The sequence below is a fragment of the Alosa pseudoharengus genome, unplaced genomic scaffold, assembly GCF_046254945.1.
Source record: "Alosa pseudoharengus isolate Yale_2024_CS ecotype anadromous, Long Island Sound unplaced genomic scaffold, YU_APseudo_1.1 YU_APseudo_1.1_scf_20, whole genome shotgun sequence".
NCBI classification, from domain to species: Eukaryota; Metazoa; Chordata; class Actinopteri; order Clupeiformes; family Clupeidae; genus Alosa; species Alosa pseudoharengus.
In genome coordinates this window covers 10,734,452-10,754,118 of record NW_027468664.1, presented here as the reverse complement: position 1 = coordinate 10,754,118, position 19,667 = coordinate 10,734,452, and the positions used below count along the sequence as shown (strand labels likewise).

At 41.7% G+C, this 19,667-nt stretch overlaps 1 protein-coding gene and 1 long non-coding RNA gene across 2 annotated transcripts in view; both read right to left on the bottom strand.

Annotated features, from left to right (window-relative positions):
- LOC143136597 (protein bicaudal D homolog 1) overlaps positions 1 to 7,274 on the bottom strand; it is a 28,015-nt gene extending 20,741 nt beyond the window's left edge. The window contains exon 1 of the mRNA XM_076297306.1: positions 7,059 to 7,274. Within this exon, the coding sequence (XP_076153421.1) occupies positions 7,059 to 7,274 (216 nt within the window). The remainder of the gene's footprint in view (positions 1 to 7,058) is intronic.
- Positions 7,275 to 15,254: 7,980 nt separating this feature from the next.
- On the bottom strand, positions 15,255 to 18,638 carry LOC143136069 (uncharacterized). Its single transcript, XR_012989263.1, has 2 exons — positions 17,183 to 18,638; positions 15,255 to 16,040 (listed from the first exon to the last, which is right to left on the bottom strand). It is a non-coding gene; the product is annotated as an uncharacterized LOC143136069 (long non-coding RNA).
- Positions 18,639 to 19,667: the final 1,029 nt, after the last annotated feature.

The window sequence follows — 19,667 nt, the reverse complement described above, 5'->3', positions numbered from 1 at the left end:
CTGATCAAACCCACTCTTGCAGTTCCTCGGAACCGCAATTCTAGTTATTATATCTTCCTATTCACCCACTTTTTGGCCGAACTACTGCTCCTAGACCGTTTGAGCTATCGACGCGGTTCGAACTCCAAAAATTCAGGCCCGAACCGGTGTAACTTGCTTGTTGATTTCGTGTCGCTGGCCCTTGTCGTTTTCGCGGTATTCCCGTTTTTCTGCGTTTTTTGGGCCCATTGAAATGAATGGCGGAATGTTCAGAATTCAAATTTCGATTGTGACATCACAGCTCTAATTGCTTAAGCTTGCACCTGGAAGAGTTCTAAGCCACCTGGCAGAGCTCTAATGGGCTGGGCTGGGCTGTCTGTGTATATGAAGGTGTGTGCATGTAACTTTTGACCCGTATGTCCGATTTTCATAAATGAGGTACCGTTGGAATCCTTGGATAAGGCCGAGTTCCATGCCCCTGATCAAACCCACTCTTGCAGTTCCTCGGAACCGCAATTCTAGTTATTATATCTTCCTATAAGCCCACTTTTTGGCCGAACTACTGCTCCTAGACCGTTTGAGCTATCGACGCGGTTCGAACTCCAAAAATTCAGGCCCGAACCGGTGTAACTTGCTTGTTGATTTCGTGTCGCTGGCCCTTGTTGTTTTCGCGGTATTCCCGTTTTTCGGCGTTTTTTGGGCCCATTGAAATGAATGGCGGAATGTTCAGAATTCAAATTTCGATTGTGACATCACAGCTCTAATTGCTTAAGCTTGCACCTGGAAGAGTTCTAAGCCACCTGGCAGAGCTATAATGGGCTGGGCTGGGCTGTCTGTGTATATGAAGGTGTGTGCATGTAACTTTTGACCCGTATGTCCGATTTTCATAAATGAGGTACCGTTGGAATCCTTGGATAAGGCCGAGTTCCATGCCCCTGATCAAACCCACTCTTGCAGTTCCTCGGAACCGCAATTCTAGTTCTATGTAATGACTGTATGATATCTGTACTGTCCCTGTGTATATCTGTGTGTGACTGTATTTAGAGATAAGCAGGAATATTATGACTTTGCAGTGTTTCACTGTTCTGCATGGCTGCGTCAGTAGCTATCTGCTCCGGATTGCCAGGCTGCCACTAATCAAGGTCTGATTCAGTGTAGTCCATGTGAGATGGGATGACCAACGCCATCTCCAGTCAGCCTGGAAGGATACTTAAACCCGAACTATTTCCTTATCTAGTGAGAGCAGCTGATGGATCTTTAGGTGAAGTCATGCTGTCTCTCCCTTGATGCGCATCATTGTAAATAAACTCTGTTCCTGATTTTTCATACTATTGGTCTGACTGGGTCTCTATTAAATCTATGGTATCAAAATTACCATCGGTATGAGTGTGTAAGCATGCGTGTTTGTGTGTGTGTGTGTGAGGGGGGATATTATGTGTGTCTGTTCCCACAAGGATAGCTAAATATAAATGTATAGCATTCTTCTGAGCTGAAGAACAATCAGTGACGTCCACTAGAGGCATGAGAGGAGGCATGTGGGAGCTGCAGGCAGCTTTCATCCTGAGGCCAGAAACACAGATTACTGACCCCCACACCCACATGCTCAGCTGGGCCTCAGCCCTCAGGTCTCTCCTGCCACTTCATTACATGGGGATCAGACCAAGACATGCACACTATGGAAGGACAATGAGAAATAAATCAGTCTAGTCCTCCCAGACTGTTCTCCACTTCAGCGTTCTCTTCTGCTGTTACATTCACTCTCTCATTCACTGTCTTCGCCTATCCATCTCTTCCTGTTTCTGTTCCTATTTCTCATCATGTTTCACATACATAGAGTGGCAAATACATTTGTCACACAGCAATGAATTTCTTGTCTTATGCACTGCAGGCTTGAGGAAAATAGCCATTGTGAGTTACAACCATCTTGAGAGATTTCAATCCATGCTCCTATTGAAAGATTTACACCCATGTAGTAAAAGCAGACCACAGTAGACAAGGCAATGCTGTCTAGGTGCTTTTACCCAAATATTTTGGGGAACCATTGCATTCAGAAAGGAAAAGGCATGACAACACCAGCTAGTCAATTATTCAATGATCGCCTCCTTGTTATGTAGGTTATGCACCTTGACGAGCAGCGGCTTTTCCAGACGTCCCTAAAGCGCCAGCGAGCATGTGACTCGGCTGGGGATCCATAATTCATAGGATGCCCGAGCAGGCAAGGCGTTATCCCACTGCACGCAGAGCTACTGAGGGGCTGGAGGTCCTTTTCCCTGTGTGGGGACGAGTGTTTTTATATAAGACACAGACACGCACATAGGACTTGCTCCCATATGTGCTCCCATCTCAGAAATAGCCTTGGAGACTGATGAGGTTGCTTGTTTTGTATGTGGCCTGCACAGCACAGCACAGCACACACACACACACACACACACACACACACACACACACACACACACATACACACACACATACACACACACACACACAAACACACACACACACACACACCTCCATCAGACTGCTTCATCATCGTCCTCCAGCCACCCGGTGGAGCTCAGACATTCCACTACACTCCACCTCAATGAGAAAATAATAATCGTGTTAACAGCAACTCCCCCCTCCTCCCCCTCTATCTCTTATCAAAACACACCCACAACCACCTGCTTCTGGTCCCTAGAGGTGGGTGTTTTGACATCACATGCCCCCCTCCCCCACCCAGGCTGTCAGAGAAGGGGCAGAAGAGAAGGGCTAGGGGGGGGGGGAGGGGGGGCAGGGCACGGTCGATGCTTTTAGAGAGGAGGCGGTACGAACGACTGCGTTGTCTCTGCATTTTTCATTATCGCTCTCAGCCTCTGATGCGCGCGCGAGAGTGCAACCCACCTTCCCCGCTCTCTGTCAGTCAGTCGGCCTCCACCCTCCCCCATCACCCCCCCGGTCTCCGATGAATGATTCAGGACTTACGGGCAGCACTGATCCAGTTGCCCCCCATAAGCTCATTACGCCGGATCATATTAGCAGCTGGATTTAAAGGTTATGAAGGAATCAACGGCAGAGTAGCCTTCCATGCATTTCCTTCCAAATAAACAGTACAGACTTCATTCCATGGGCTGGGGTCTTATAATGGATGTAAACAGCTCCACCATATGGGGAAGTCATCTATTAATCTTCAGGCAGTCACTGATGACTTAGGCTATTACAGGGCACTTATTTCTGAACAGTCATATCATAACAAGAGCTGATCAATTAAGGATAATATAGGAATAATTAGGAACTGGGATAATATATATGGGACTAACTGGCTTGCAAATTGTGTTAGTAGGATCCAATATCCCAGGAGAAGCCGCATGTTCTTGTCCTTCCGATTAGACAGACGAAAATAAGTGTGCTGGCAAATGCAATAAGCTAGCACCCCTTCCAGAAACTGTCATCCTTTTACGCAATGAGGCGCTCTTCCTTGCCAAGTCACACACACATTCACACACACACACACACACACACACACACACACACACACACACACACTGACACACACACACACACACGTGTACTCACAGAGAGCCAGAAAGAGAGGGAGAGGGGGGAGAGAGAGAGAGAGAGAGAGAGAGAGAGAGAGAGAGAGAGAGAGAGAGAGAGAGAGAGAGAGAGAGACTCCTTCCAAGGTTCCATGCTACAACCCTAAGTATGATGCCAATAGACAATTCTGTCTGTCATAGAGGATTCAAGCAGAGACCAGCTGGGACAAATGACTGCTTCTTCACACCGCCTACATGCACCACACTGCATGTGAAACACCTGTCAATCACACAGAGAAAAACGCTGCAGGAAACCTCAAGAACCCTTTCACAGAACTGCATTCATCTTTATAGGTCTGAATACAGGTGTATTACAAGACAGTAATGTTCTACTGACTTTCACAATAATGCATGGTAATGTATAGGAAGTAATATCAATAACTATGAGTCCTTTGATGGAAGGAAAACCTGCCAACATGTGGCAGACACAACGCTAATTTGTATTGAACTATGTATTTCCAACTGCCAGTAAAATCTCCCAGATGTATGCAAGAGGTCCTGGGGTTGGCTAGAGTGACAGTGAAGACATTGAAAGTGAATGGGTTGTATGGTGAGTAAACCACAAAAAAGAACTGATGACTATTACTATATAAGTTTGAGTAATGACAGTGTCAGTGTTGTCATTCCTTGGTTATTCTCTTTTGTGACTGTAAGACTATTATAGCCCTTTTTCTCTGGCCTTTATATAACTTCCTTTAGAGGGAGCAGAGCGGTGTCTTTTCTGTCAGATACTGTTCATCTAACCCACCAGGTTCATCTCTAAGGGAGCGACGGATGAGCTTAAAAACATGTCCCGTGATGACCGGCCTGGGAAAGCCAGTCTTCTTCTGCAAAGGTTGGACCAAGGGGCCTCTTCTGTTGCCATACTAACAGAGCATGCACTGGATGAGAGACAGGGAGAGAGACAAGGAATCAGCTCCTCCTTTTCTTCTTCAGTGTCACTTTAAAAATAGCATTCCCAGAGCCAACCCTACGCCGCCTGTATTAGATTTCAGTGCACCAAAATGAAATAGTCTGTCTAGGAAAACATATCAGAAAAATGACAAGATTACAGTAAGCTATTGCCACTGTTAAATAACAAAAAACTGTAGAGATTTGTGAGAATGCAAAAAAAGAGCTTGCTTCACCTTTCAGAGAATGGGAATTTGAATTTAGCACCAATGAATGGTGTTATCAAATGATCTGGAAATAATGTATGAGCATGCTTTCCTCATCCTAATTAAATAGCTAAATAGGCATGGGGTTTCAATGACATTTACACAGTTATTAGTAGCTGATAACCAACAAAGGTTAGTTAGTAGCATTTAGTGACATTTAGACAAATACCACCATTAGTTGACTGACAACACAGTCTTATATGCATCAACTGACATAACCACAAAGCATCCATTATCAAGCAAGTGTACTGCCACTATTTTAGCACACATTGCTATTCAAGATCAGAATAACTTCTTGGTGTCTTGCCTTCATCTTGGATGAAGTGGATATACTCTGCTACATCAGAGGAGCTTATAAATCAGCAAGCTCAACTCAAATCAAGACTCAAAACCATGGCTATTCTTCTGTACTACAGAGAGGAAGATCATGCAGCACGGTCACCCCGGTCAGCTTGCCTGTCCCACCCAGTCTATACAGCAGTATGTGGAATAAAGGTACATACTGAAGACCACGATGACAAACACACAGCTCTGTTGTGTCTGAAAGCCATACTCTGAGTGGCCCATTGTCAATCTATGGATCCGTGAGCACCAGGATCAATACAGTTCCTCAAGATTAAATGAAGAGTTGTGATTGCTGTAGGAGGCGAAGAGGCCCTGGCTGAGGACTTTCTGTGTAGACAAGGGAAGTGGGGAGCGCTCGGATGGCTGAAGTAATAAAGCATATCAACACAAGGAAGCCTGACTTGACTGTTCTTTAACTGCAGGAGCAGCATTTTGAAGTATGCACCTTTTCCTTTGCAACACAATGTAAATGAAATAACAGACGCAGTTCTGACATACAATACTTGTTGTTGCACATATTGTAAACACCTGTTTCAAAAGCTAACTCTGTTGAATGTAAGTTTTAGACCGACTTCAGTAAACTGTTATAGTCTACATGGCAATTCAAACTTCCTTGTCTGGATTACTATCACCATTTCTAAGAGTGGGTACATCACATGACATCAAGACTAAAAATGGATACTGAAACTGGATGTAGGCCAACAGAGATACACCCCTGTGTTTTTAAGCTTCAATTTTTGCCATCCTATCATAACCTTCGAAATAATGCACACTTTGCACCTCAGCACCCGCAGGGGTTCCTCTAGAGCAGAAGTATATGGTAATAACTCAATGAATAAATACAGTGGGTCATTATCATAAACAAAGTCAAAACGCCATGCAGGCATCTGGGTGAAGGCAAGGGCATCAGTAATGGGGTGGGGTGGGGCAGTCTCAAAAGATTTAAAGAAGGATCAGAATGGAAGAAAATCAGAAGTTGTTTGAATGGACTGCCCAGTGGACAAATCATGAACTGTAACATCGGGCCAGAAAGTCTATCAATACGATACGGTTGTTATATTTATTATAAAAATGTAACCATTGCTGGTTGGTCACTCACTATAATGAAATGAAGTACATGTGTATGAAAGGTCAAGTTCTCACCATGAAGTAAAGCACAGAAAGGAGTGCACACTGGGTGTGCATCTTCCCCATCCCCAAAACACACAGTGTCACACATACACACAAAAGCACCATCAACCACAACAGGGTGTTGACAATTCCCTATAAAGTAGCTAGGCTGTGAGTTCTGAGCTGTCATCCCACTACAAAAGCTGGAAACGATGAAAGCGTATCACTGCAGAGCATGCCACACAATGAGGTCTATTTTTATGACTTTTGTCATTTTATGTTTTTCTTTTGTACCTCCACACAACAAAGTGACTTGCATAGACTTGCATAATAGTAAAAAGTTAAAAGGAGTTAAAAGGAGTTTTCTTTAGGGCCACTGGGATGTTACACTTTATTCATCAGGAAAGAAAAAGTCCTCAGCATATAGGACCTACTGGGTGTCAACACATCCTAACACATGGACACATGACATGTCCACCCAGCACTGGTGGGCTATTAGTTACATCCGCTGCACCACAATGCGCATTTCAGCGGCGTACCTGACAGTCGTGTGCCTAGCGTCCTACTGAGTTTCAATGTTAGATTTTATGTCTGTTTAATGGAAATCATATGTACAAAAATTATTGTAGCCTACATTAAACAAAACACTGGGCCGATAGCCTACTAAGCCGCCTGTGGTAGAAAACTTCCTCGACCCAACCCAATCTGTTAGGCGACCTGGCACTATAGCCTAAAAAGGAGTTCCTTGTTGCTCGTTGTAGGCTATCCCCAACCTCAGGGATGTACACATTACAGATTCAGCTGCACAGATGTCATTCGTTTCAACGGCACTAGCCAACATGAAATCAGAATATTTCAGCATATTCTGGGTTGGGGAGAAACCGCATTAGGCTACCTCTTGCAATTGCTCCAACTCCTGTCTCAGCGTCTCCTGTTCTGCTTCCAGGTCCGAGTATTGCTGTTTCAGAGTCTGATTTTCCTCCAAGACCACGAGTCCGCATTCTGCCGCACGGATCTTCTCACGGTTTGCTTCCGCGAGCTCTCGGGTGAGGCGCTCCACCTCGGCCCGGTACTGGTCCACCGATTCTCCGCATCCTCCCCCCGCAGCCATCGCCTGTCTCTCTCGCTCTGCCCTCTTCCGTCTCCCGCCGTCCCTGCGTTGGCTGGCCAGGGAGGCGGAGGCAGAAAACAGCTGTGGCCGACAACAAATCAACACTGCTATGTAGACTGAACGTTTCTGAAATCAAATGAATCTTTCCATCTTGATGAAAGCTACACACAGGCTAAATAATTACAATCATCTTTAAAATAAATGACGTATTACTGTAACCGTAGGCCTATCCCTAACAGACGAACCACCCAGCATCCTTTCTTCCTCTTCTTTTTTTGCTTATTCATATGGATTCGGACGCCATCTCTCTGCCTGCCGTAAGGTGAGGTACCACTAACTTGTTCTCATCCCTCTGTCCGTGACGTCACTACATCGTCTCTCCTAATGATGTGACAAGCGTAGACGCCTAGCGGTCTTCGATAACAAAAATAAGTTTACAGACTATGCAGTTGTTTACAATAAAACCATGCTAGCGTAGGTGTATTAAACGTATTTTAAGGTATTGCAATAGCCTACAGTTCGACAAATGCATTATGTTATAAACCTTCAGTTTATCTCTCAAATGATCTATGTCATTGGTCACACAGGCTAGCCAACTGTTTTATTAATCGACACATTGCCTGCACGTATAGAAGCCTATTTAAAGCTATCCCCTTACAACAAAACCTAGTGTTGCTGCTACAAATGTGTTTAGAGCAATATAGAATCATTTTTGTATAGGGCCTCCTCTTGTGGCACTATGTGGTACTGATCTTGAATTCCCCCTGGGGATCAATAAAGTATCTATCTATCTATCTATCTATCTATCTATCTATCTATCTATCTATCTATCTATCTATCTATCTATCAAAATATTATCTGAAGAAAGGGGGGCAATAAGGCGTTTACAGTTTTTCTCAGTCGCTTTGGTGCTTTTCTCACATCACTATTAACATTTGCACAGAAGTTAGTGCAATTCTCAAAACAATTAGTGCAAACTGCAAAACCTAGTGGATGACCTGCAAAAGCACGTCACTTGCTCAAAATGGATAGTCCATTCCTCAAAAGCAGGTATTCATGTCAATGAAACTGTCAGTGTCATCAAAATGAGAAGTCTTGACACCATCGTTTATGAACAAGATAGTCAAATGGCTTTGTCATGTTTTCATTATGACAGTTCTCTCAGTGTTTTCCAATGCAAAAAAAGGTCAGAACTCGGTGACACTACCTGAACATGCTCAAGACAGCACTATCAGTACTTGTACAGCCATTTGAAAACTACAGTAAAGTTACACATTGCTGTTGTTAGGTGAGTAAGTGAGTACAAGACACTGAATGCGTACATTTTTACTGTATGCTCTTTGCAATTCTACAGCACTGTGACAATAGTGACTAGTGACTAGTTCAACAATTTTGTATGTAATGACTCAAGCAATGAAATGAAGACTATTAGTTTTATTGGGAACGACTATTCAGCATTCATAAGTATAGTTCATTTTGACTGACATGACATAAGCAAATGATAATGTTAAAAAACAGCACAGAATTGTATGAAAGCAACTGATACATTCAGTTCTGATTGTTCAGAGGAAGGAGAAACTGCTACTATGATGTGCACAAATGACTAAATGTTGTGGAGGTTGAACTAATAGTTATGAGAATTTTCATTCTGATCTGAAAAACCACCAAAGCGACTGAGAAAAACTGTATTTTGCGAGAGAGGCCTACAGACCTTCTTTACTGTATCATAGCTTCATGATGAAGTTAAATTACACCATACAATTAAGATCTACATAGGATTTGGAACGTCTTATTGAAACTCTCTGGCATTATCTTGTGATTTACAACGTGAGTCTGACTGTCAAGCTTAATAATAAACAAAATGTCTTCCAAATCATATTTAATACCAATGTCCAAACATGGAGCTGTCATTTTCCATTATCTATGATTTAATTAACAGGCTAGATTAATAAATCATCAGCATTGCTAAGTTTAATTTTCAAGAGGACAGATCCTGCATTTACTTGCCAACTATCTAGAACAACATCTAGCTGTCTGAAGACTTCAGTTCTCCTAGATCATCTTTTTAACTGTTGCCCTTGCATCCTTTATTCAGTAGTAAGCAGTAAGCATGTAGTGGAGGCTAAACACAGGTAAATACAATTTATCCATTTCTGAAATTTCAGAAGTAGACTTTATCCACCTCTTATTAGAGTTTATCCACCTCTCAAAAGAGTTTATTCACCAATTGCAACTTTTTTTCATAGGTCTTTTTATTGACTTTTTCTTCACAATTCAAAAAAAGGAAGACATTAAGAGTTCAACACAATCTTCTAGCCCACAATCCATATAATCTCCCCCCCCCTCCCCCCCCCCCCATGCCACAATATTCAAATAGAAAGGACAACCATCCGGCACAAGCAACTATTCATCGACTATACTGTCAGAGTTTGTAATGCTATTAAGAAAGGGGCCCCAAACCCCTTTCTGAATTATTTAGAGGATATGTCTGCTTAGATAGATACCTGATACTGGTATTATATTGGATGTAACTGTTTGATATATTCAGAGGTCTATGTTAATGTAAGTTTGTAGGCACTTTGTTCTTGTTTGTGTTTTTTTTTTGTGTGTGTGTGTGCGTGTTGTTGTTTATATGCTTTATCAAAAAAAAAAAAAAAAAGACAGGGAACTGACTGTATGTTTGCAATTTTCACCTGATGTCTATGCTCTGTATGTTCTGCTGTCTGCCAAAAACATTAATAAAAAAAAAAAAAAAGAAAGAAAGGGGCCCCAAATTGTATTGTATGAGGCGAAGGCAAGGGTCTTACGTTTTGCTACAGGCAGCTGAAGCTCTTCTGGGGCAACCCCAAACAGTGTTACGGGCAGCTGAAGCTCTTCTGGGGCAACCCCAAACAGTGCTACGGGCAGCTGAAGCTCTTCTGGGGCAACCCCAAACAGTGCTAGGCAGCTGAAGCTCTTCTGGGGCAACCCCAAACAGTGCTACAGGCAGCTGAAGCTCTTCTGGGGCAACCCCAAACAGTGCTACAAGAGGATCTGGTTCAATCCTAATTTCTAGAATTTCAGAAAGAGTGTCAAAAACTGAACGCCAAAAGTCTTCTAGATTGGGGCAGGACCAGTACATATCAATAAGGGAACCATGTGTGCTCTTGCACTTGTCACATATTGGGGACATATCTGGATATAATTTAGAATTAGGGAGTGACATGCACACATACAGTAGAAGATCCATGCACCTGTTTCAGAATAGACTCCCAGACATGGTCTGAGAAGTCTAAACCTAAGTCTTGCTCCCAGGCTGCCCGGATTGTGACTAAAGGTGGGAAGTCAAGGCCTGATATTAAATTATATAACCTTGAGACCCTTTCAAACTGGATCAAGAGAGAGAAACGCATCCAGATGTTTCACAGGTGGTAAAGATAGGAAAATTGGTACCTGACGCTGTACATAGTGCCTCACTTGGAGAAATCTAAAAACAATGTGTAGTAGGCAGGTCAAACTGCTTTGACACAATGTGTTCTCTATAAACAGGTCATGAAACCATGCCAGTTTTGAAAAGCTTTATCTTGCATTGATGGTGCAAAAAAGGGATTAAATGCTATGGGGCTTAAAAGAGAAGATTTCTGAAAGCCAAATGTCCTCCTGAACTGAACCCACCCCCTAAGAGAACGATTCACCACTGGGCACCTCTGGATGTGTTTCTCTCTCTTAGGCCTATGACCAATCCCAGGAAGAGCAGCACCCAAACAAATCCTGTCAGAGAGGTCTGCTTACAGACACTATTTTCCAAGGAGACCCAGGACGGTCTTCCCATGGGTCTCCACCCTGGTCCTTTGGCCTTTGGAGAAAAGCCTTACGCAGTCTAGGTTTTTTGCCATTCCAAATAAATGATGAGATGATAGAATCTAAAGATTTGAAAAAAGATAGAGGAACAAGAACAGGTATGCACTGGAACAGATAAAAATACTTGGGAAGAACATTAATTTTAATTGAGTTGATTCGGCCAATTAAAGTCATATTAAGAGGCAACCATTATGAAAGGTCTTGTTTAGTTTGCTCTAACAATTTGACAAAATTAGCCTTAAAGAGATGGTTAAAAGAGTGCGTAACAGATATCCCAAGGTAGGCCTACAGTATGTAAAACTACTCTGAGCAATCTTAAAAGGTATATTTTAAGTGTAGCTGTGATGCCTCATGATTAATAGGAATGAGTTCACCAATTGCAATTTTTACAGTTTTTTTCAGTCGCTAACAAGCGTTTGTCCAACCAGTTGTCACATTTTCAAAACTCTAAATACAATTAGCACAGCATCGGTCCTTTGTGGCCATACCATTCACACATTTCATGTCGTTTTCACACGATATGCAGTCAGTGAACACATTTCCACAATGCTTACATTTTCTTAACAGACAAGCTATACCTCCCAGCAAAATTATGGATTGTTTTTGCAGTATTTACTAATGTTAACATACAACATTCCACAATAGTAAAAAACAATATTCCAAACCTTAGATACAATATAAAAACCTCTGCTTCTGCAATTATATCAGTTCAAAAACAATATATATCAGCTGATAATAAACAAACAATTCAATAATTGACACAGAACCGATTTATGTTGGGTAAATTGGGCCAACCACAGCTGATTCCAGTCTGGTTTAGACTCAGTGGCAGGGTTATTTTGTTCTACACTGACACAGTAAAAGGAGGACTTTGAGGAGTAATTTTTAGAATTAGAATTCTGTTTTTAGAAACAGAAAAAGACAAACACTGTAATGTCTGGACAAGGAAGAATAAGAGCAAGGGGCCCAGGGAGAAGAGCAGGCCCAAGGCTGTTGTTTTTTTTGTTCAGAATGCTTGTGTGTTTCATGGATATTTTGTTCACTGTAAGCATTGCAATACTGTAAAACCTTTTCTGTTCTATCATACTGTAAACAGTATTTCTACTGTACCTCCTGTAGTAAATAGTAAAGGGAAAAAAACTGATTTGCTTTTTACTGGAATGCTTTTGAATGTGATATAATATGTGGACATATGGTTCCCAACCAAGAAATTTAGTGTAAAAATTGCATGCAAATACCTGTAAAACTGAAACATAAAAGTCTATGCAGTTTTTGTAATGTCAACAATAGCCAGTATTTTGAAACCTGGTGTACTTTGATTGACTGCATGTACCTTGTGAAGTGAAAACAAGTGTTATTCTTTGACAGAATAATTTCATTTTGAGTCAGATTTCCAGTGTTTTGGTAAAGTTAGTGTGCAGAGAAAGATGGGTAAACGCTTGTTAGCGATTGAAAACAACTGTAACACACTGTATTATCCACATTCATAATATGTACACTCATCAACACTCTAGGAACTACCACTGGTATTTTTTTATAAACATTGGATAATATCCTCCACCATCATCAAACAATCAAACATGTTCTTTTTTAAAAATCCGATATCGCATGATGCAGTCTTCTGCACCTTACTGTGATCACAGAATTCATAGTTTACCCACTTCTTATTTTACTACTACACCGCTGGTAGTAAGATACCAGAGGCACTGAGGTAGTAACATTCTTTGTAGTTGTATTGCTGGCGACTAGCCTGGACGTCAGGCTAGCTGGTGACTGGTGTAGCCTATGATAAGCACTCAACTCAATAACACAGGGTTCACGCTCAGAGGTCATAAACAGTGATAAGGCATGGGGTGAAAAGTTTATCTACTTACTTTACCCTCATGTTATCCTTGGGGTCAATTTGACCCCAAGCAACGTTTAACATCATAAAATATATGGTTCACTTTTTTTTTTTGCTTCATGTTTCATGACTTTTCCTCAATTGAAGGGTACAACAGAGTTAGCATGAAATTTGTACAATAATTTGTTTTCAATGTCCTGTACAAATCTTTTGTACATTGATGTTCCTTGGGGTCAGTTTGACCCCAGCTGTATGAAACATAGGATACATGAATATTTGTCACATTATGGATATTATTATTTGAATAGTATGAGAACATATTGTTATTATCATTATTACATACACAAGTACTTATTACATATAAGTCATTTTGGCAGGACTGTATAAGTCAAAATGGGAAGCAACAGCAAGACTTTGGGCTGCTGACACTGGATGGGCAATATTGCCAGCCAGGGTTCCAAGGTTCATAAAGGGGTGTGGGGGGGTGGGATTGTTTTGTAGGGCTTTTGATGGTGGTTATTACACTCTTGTTAAGTACCTGTCACAAAAAAACTTGGTAACAATATTAATTATAATTTTTTTCTGAGGGTTTATTTAGCTGGGGTCAAATTGACCCCAAGGATAAAGAGTGTCGGTAAGATTTGAGGATAACACAAGGGTTAAGTACTGTGTCAAGGCAAGATCACAACTATATGCACATGCACCCCCGAGTGAGAATACAAATTGATTTAATTTACAGAAGAGAAGTAAGGTAGAAAGGTAACTTGCCTAGTAATGTCGTAAACAAATAGGAGGCAGCTATTTTTCCCACCATCCCACATTCTCGTAAAGTTTACAATGATAAGTTCTAAAATCATCCCAAGTAATAAAGTGAAGAGTGCTGTGGTAAACTTCTTCTAGTAATTTCCGTGTGGAGGGCGCTGCCTTTACACACAATATCACCATAGCCTAGGACTGATGTTATAGACTCTTTCAACAATAAAAACAAAAACAATGCTTGAACGTTCTATTTGGGCCCCAATCTACTTCTTCTGCATTAAGATAACATATGGAATGTTAAAAAGGAAGTCTTGTGGGGCCAACTATGATGCTGATAATGGAACTCTCTTGAAAGGGTCTATTCATAAATATCAGCTGATGTCATAGACGTTCACAGACGTTCGATAAAACTCACCGCCGCCATATTGAGTACCTTGGTACCCACTGACAGTCTATGTATAGAACGCATTGGTTTGGGTACCAAGTCCGACTCCGAGCTCGCTCGTCAGCCGCTATACCTAAACAAAGATGCCTTCAATCTGTTGTGCTGTGGGATGTAGCAACAAAAAAGGGGACCAAACGTGTCATTTTATAGACTTCCCAAAGACGAGGATAGACGTCAACGATGGCTTGCAGGGATTAAAAGGGCAGAATGGACACCCACCGGTAGCAGTCGACTTTGCAGTGCACATTTTGTCTCTGGTGAGTAAGGATTTCATAACATAGCGAGCTAGCTACTGTCTATGGCTAGCTATCGCGAGCTATGCTAACCTAGATATTTGTATACATATGTTATAACATGACAAATGTTAAGCATTAAGAAGGAATTAAGACACTGTGTCTAACAGAAGCACAAGGTTAGAGTAGTAGCTCACTGTGGGCTTTACAATGTAGCTTTCTCAAACTAATGACACAAGCAACTAGTGTTAGTGTCCAGGCAGGACAATCTGTTTTCATCATGACAGCCTTATGCTTGTAGCCACTGTTCTGCATCAACTTTATGTGGTGAATACCATTCATTTGAATGACATTGGATATTTTTCTAGTAAGATATATATAATAGTGACTACTGTTGCTGCTCTGAAACAGTTGGGCTTACTATTCATAACCTAAATTCTGCCTTGTATTACCTTGTTTATTCATTCTGTAATGTCAGTTGTGCTTCCCACCTTTGTCTTGACAGGTGGGAAAAGCTCAAACCCTCTGTGCCCCGACTTTGTTCCAACCATATTGTGCAGCTTCACCCAGCTGAAATTGAGTCGTCTCGGGGACTGGCGGCTGTGCGCATTCACATAGAAAGGGTAATAGGTCTTGTAAGGAATAAGTACACCATTCTGCAGGGAACCATACCCTTATCACTGTGTTACGCATCTCCAGATGGATTCTGTCCACTGGACAAGATGGTGAGAGTGTGTTGTGCCCTATGTAATTTTTGTGCCCCTGTTGTTCCATCAGAGTGATGGCCTGTACATCTATGACTTCTGTCAATTACATAGTATATGTTTCTATCTATTAAAGAAAGTTTTGAGAACAGAGGATTAACGTGTAGTCAATTTGTCATTTTACTTAAATACCCATGTTGGGACAGAAGAAATCACATGGTAAGACAAAATCACTATTTACAGATTGCATTTCAAGTGGTAAGGTCCCAATATATCATCACAATAACATTAGACAACTTAAAATATAAAAAAAGTGCTTCATTTTTTCTGTATTTTCCTACATTCACAACATTTCCACACCTTAGGAATTCTAGTCAGCTGCAAGCAAGAAACATGAACCCTCTTTTGCACTGTTTAGATGCACAGATAACCACATTCTCTGAATCACCATCCGGTTCACCACAGTAGCATCCTGACTGGGGCTGTTGCTCTGAGCTTGAAGAAAACACTGTGCGGGGTACTGTGTAATACTTTCCAAGAAGTTCTGGCAGAATCTTTGTTTTAACAAATCGCTCTACTCTGCTGTATGTCTCGTTAAAAAAACACTTCATCAAACTGAATTCTTTGTATGAACATCTCAGTGGGACTCCAGACAACAAAGTCACAATACTGTACCCCTGCAATGCACATTTGGACTTGGACTTGTGACATGTACTTGTGATTCGGTTTTAGGGCTATGACGTTGTCCTTCGCCAATAGACAGAAATTGGTGTCAGTGTTGCAGCTATTCATAACAGAGTCTTTATTAAGTGTAAAGGGGCACCGATCCATGGCCAAGATGTGTTGATGATCAGGCCTGATGTCTGCACTTGAAGATCTGTGTGCCCTTGCATCGCTGTGATGTACTGTGTCCTTGCTGTGGGCTCATTCTTATTTCCCCATCTAGAAAAATACAAAGAATTGTTTAGACAGGCTTCTTATACTTCACTAAAAAACTACAGTATCCCACGTCACTTCCAAACTACTGTGTTAACTCTTTTCTATGGAGAGCATCATTTATATGATTCACCTTTTAATTGTGTTCGCTATTGCTTATCCTAGCCATTAGGGGGAGTATTGCACAGGGTGTGGCACATCACATGGGTATTAGGCTCCTTAATCAATTAGGAAGAGGTGTGAAAGGAGGGGACCAGTCGTGAAACACCCACTCCACCTACAGCATGCTGTCAGCGCATTGCACAGACACTGTATTTACTTAGGCTATATCATAGCACTTTAAGAAGAAATGTAAAAAGTGTGGTACTTAAATATGAATTAGTTGATGGCAAAATTGTTTGTATTAAAGCAATATAGCACCAATGATCGTGGGGTTGGTAATGGATATTCCCAAGGAGATGGTTCGGTGGCCCAGGTAAAACGCAGTTGTGACTCGTGGGAATATCCATTGCCAACCCTATGATCAACCGTGGTGTATTGCTTCAAATGTCTTTGACAAATGAAATGAATACCAGCACTGTGAGAGTTCCTTTAGTTATGTGGTCTTTCCTTATGCATTTAAATATTTACCTCATAGCCTCTGTGGACAACTTACAGGATGATGATCCTCAGGGACACCGCGCTGTCTGTCCTGCTTGCCTCATGGAACACTGATGCTGTTACTCTCCCAGCTCTCTGCTCAAACCAAAGCTTACTGCCTGCCTGTTGTCTAGTTGCCTCTTCAACTGATAAGCACTGAAATATTTTGTGACGGTTAATGCTATTTCAACATGATGCCTCTATTTGAAGACCCTCTCACTCTCTGCTAGTAACGTCCTTAGATCAGTGCCTATCAGAGCACTGTTGTAGAGGTTTGAAAGTGGCTCGGGCAAATTTAGCTGCAAAGTTTTCGGCATATACCTATCTGAATGACCCTCAATTACTGACAAAATAGCAGTCCCCTTGCTATTTTTGGCCTCCATGTCACACTCATAAAGCTTGTTGAATAGCTCCATATATTCGGCTTCTGTAGGAACTATGCTGGGTGATGGTATATTGATTACAGGCCTATGTGGCACAAAAATACTTGACAGTTCATTGTACTGCACCTTGCCGGTCTTACTCCGTGCAGGACACGTTGTCTTTTTGTTCAACGGCAGCTGAGAGGGCATACATGAGGGCAGCTGCATGTGAACAAGCTTCACCCAGTCCCACCTTGCAGGTGCAGTGGGCCACACGAATGGTCCCATCCTCATGGACCACGATCCATGGCTGTGTGGATGTTGTGTTGACAGCTTGAGAGTGGTTCACCTGAAGTGAGGAAGTAAGATCAATTAGTTTAGCAAGAATTTGCAATGTTAAGACATCTGATTTGTTTTAACATCCACTAAACAGAATACTGGAAATCCTGGGTAAGGACATGCCATCCACTACACAACAGATTATTGCCAAGCCTATCCTTGCACTGTTTACTTTTGCACTATTGAACTTAGGCTACTCTACCATAGCACTTTACCATGGTCAGTATCACAGGATCAGTCCCTATCAGGCCTTGTAATCACTTCAGTAATCAAATCAAATCGGTTGTTTGAATTTCCACTGGGGAGTCTAAAGTCTATCTATCTATTTCTACTCTTGAGAGAGTTGACAAGCTGCACATTGCTTGGGGTAGCAGCGACGCCTGTGCTTTTCTTCCCCAAAACATGAAAACGTCAACAACAACCATCCAAAACGTCATGTTTTGCATTAGGCTAAGCATGAATTAGGCGAAGTCTTCTAGTTTATGATATCATACTGTAGCTGTAGGATTGAGCGAGGCTCTGAAAGATGATACAACTCAATAGTGGAGTGCTCGCGTTGAAGTTGAAGTTACACTATTTTTTGTAAGACTTTTTTTTTTTTTTTTTTTTAAAGGTCGATGTGATAAACACGTTAACGTTGACAGCACTTTCAAGTAGTTTGCAGACCATGGTACTGATGCTTTAGCTTAGCCTCATTCTAGCTAACCTACAGTGACAAGCTAGCAGCTAAGAGTATCAGCTAGCCTACAGCTGAGGTAGATATCGGTGAGCAGCTGTTTACAAAGTTGATAAAAAAGAGTAGGCCTACTTACCCTTCCTTTGACGAGAAAGTGCTTCTTCTTGAAGAGACATATTTTCGGGTCAAGGACCCAGCCCGCAAAAAAATACCTGTACGCCTCCGTGCTCTTAAAAGCTTTAAGCGATGCTCCGGTGTACGATGATGGATGATGTATGAGGTAAATGTAAATATCGTGGAAGTGGATGTCAGGCAGTGTGTTGGTGGACAAAACTGATTTAAAAAACTCTCCCGGTACTGTATACGGATCACACCCAATACACGCAATTTTCTCCTCGTATCTCCGATTTTCCTCGCTGTTTAGATGTGACAGACTCATGTTTAGGCGATAGTTAACGTCTGACAGCTGAGCTGACGGGGGAGGGGCATTGGAAGCCGCAAGTAGGTACTCAAAATGGCGCAGTTCTCACTGGGTACCTAGAGCGGATGACGTAACAATTAACAACGTGACGTGAGTGATAACTATGAATAGATGATTGAACAATGGTCATTCTGTTTTCTAGAGAGAAGCAAGTCCTGATCCTGTATCCTAATTTATTTGTCACCTTCTTTGTTACTTCAAGCATGTGTGTCATGCACTTAGATATTTGTAATGAGAAATTTGCTCAATTTGGGTCCCATTCAGGTAACAAATAAGCACTAAGATCCGAATTTCTTGATCTAGTAAATATCATACATTTAGATTCATAAATTTAGATTTTTCAAGTATTTCTGCACACAGTCAAATACACATGGAAGATTTGATACGACTTGCTCTACAGACAGCGCATAAATAATTAATAATTCTTCTATGTGCTAGCAGCAGATGATCAGGCTGGCTGGCAGGATTTTATATGACCCCTCACATGCCCTGCTCCATTCCTTTAAATGCCTCCCCCTCAGATGATGACTCTGCAGCCTGTGCAGCAGAACAAAGAGGAGGCAGGCAACCTTTGTGCCTGTGGCTGTCCAACTCCTCAACTCCAAACTACCTTTTACCATTAGCCCAACCTTCTTATCTACACCCTTACTGTCCCTCAAACACTCAGACACTACCTTCATGCCCACTTAAGTCAATACCACAGGCACATAGTGACTTTTTACTGACTGGTGTTTGCAACAAGCACAGGAGCCTTGTGGAACACCATGCTTTAGTTTTAGCCTCTGAAGTTAATCCGGTCACATCTACACACTGTGTTCTATCAGAGAGGTAGTCTTGAAACCATTGACTCAACACAGCAAAGGTTGACAATATATTTCTATGAAGGGCATCTATGAACTGAAAAGTATACTATGGTGAAACCAATGCCTGTTTGTCTGAAGAAAATCATCTGATTATCAGTAGTTATAGCTGACAAGGTCCGTCTATTTGAGGAATATGGATGACTGTTCCACTATTTACCCTATGTGTAACCTGCCGACCGAAGAATGACCTCGGCCAAATTAAGATAAGGCTTCAATATATCGTTGAAAGGGCAATAAAACAATTCAGCGATAATTAGGGATCTCAACGAAATG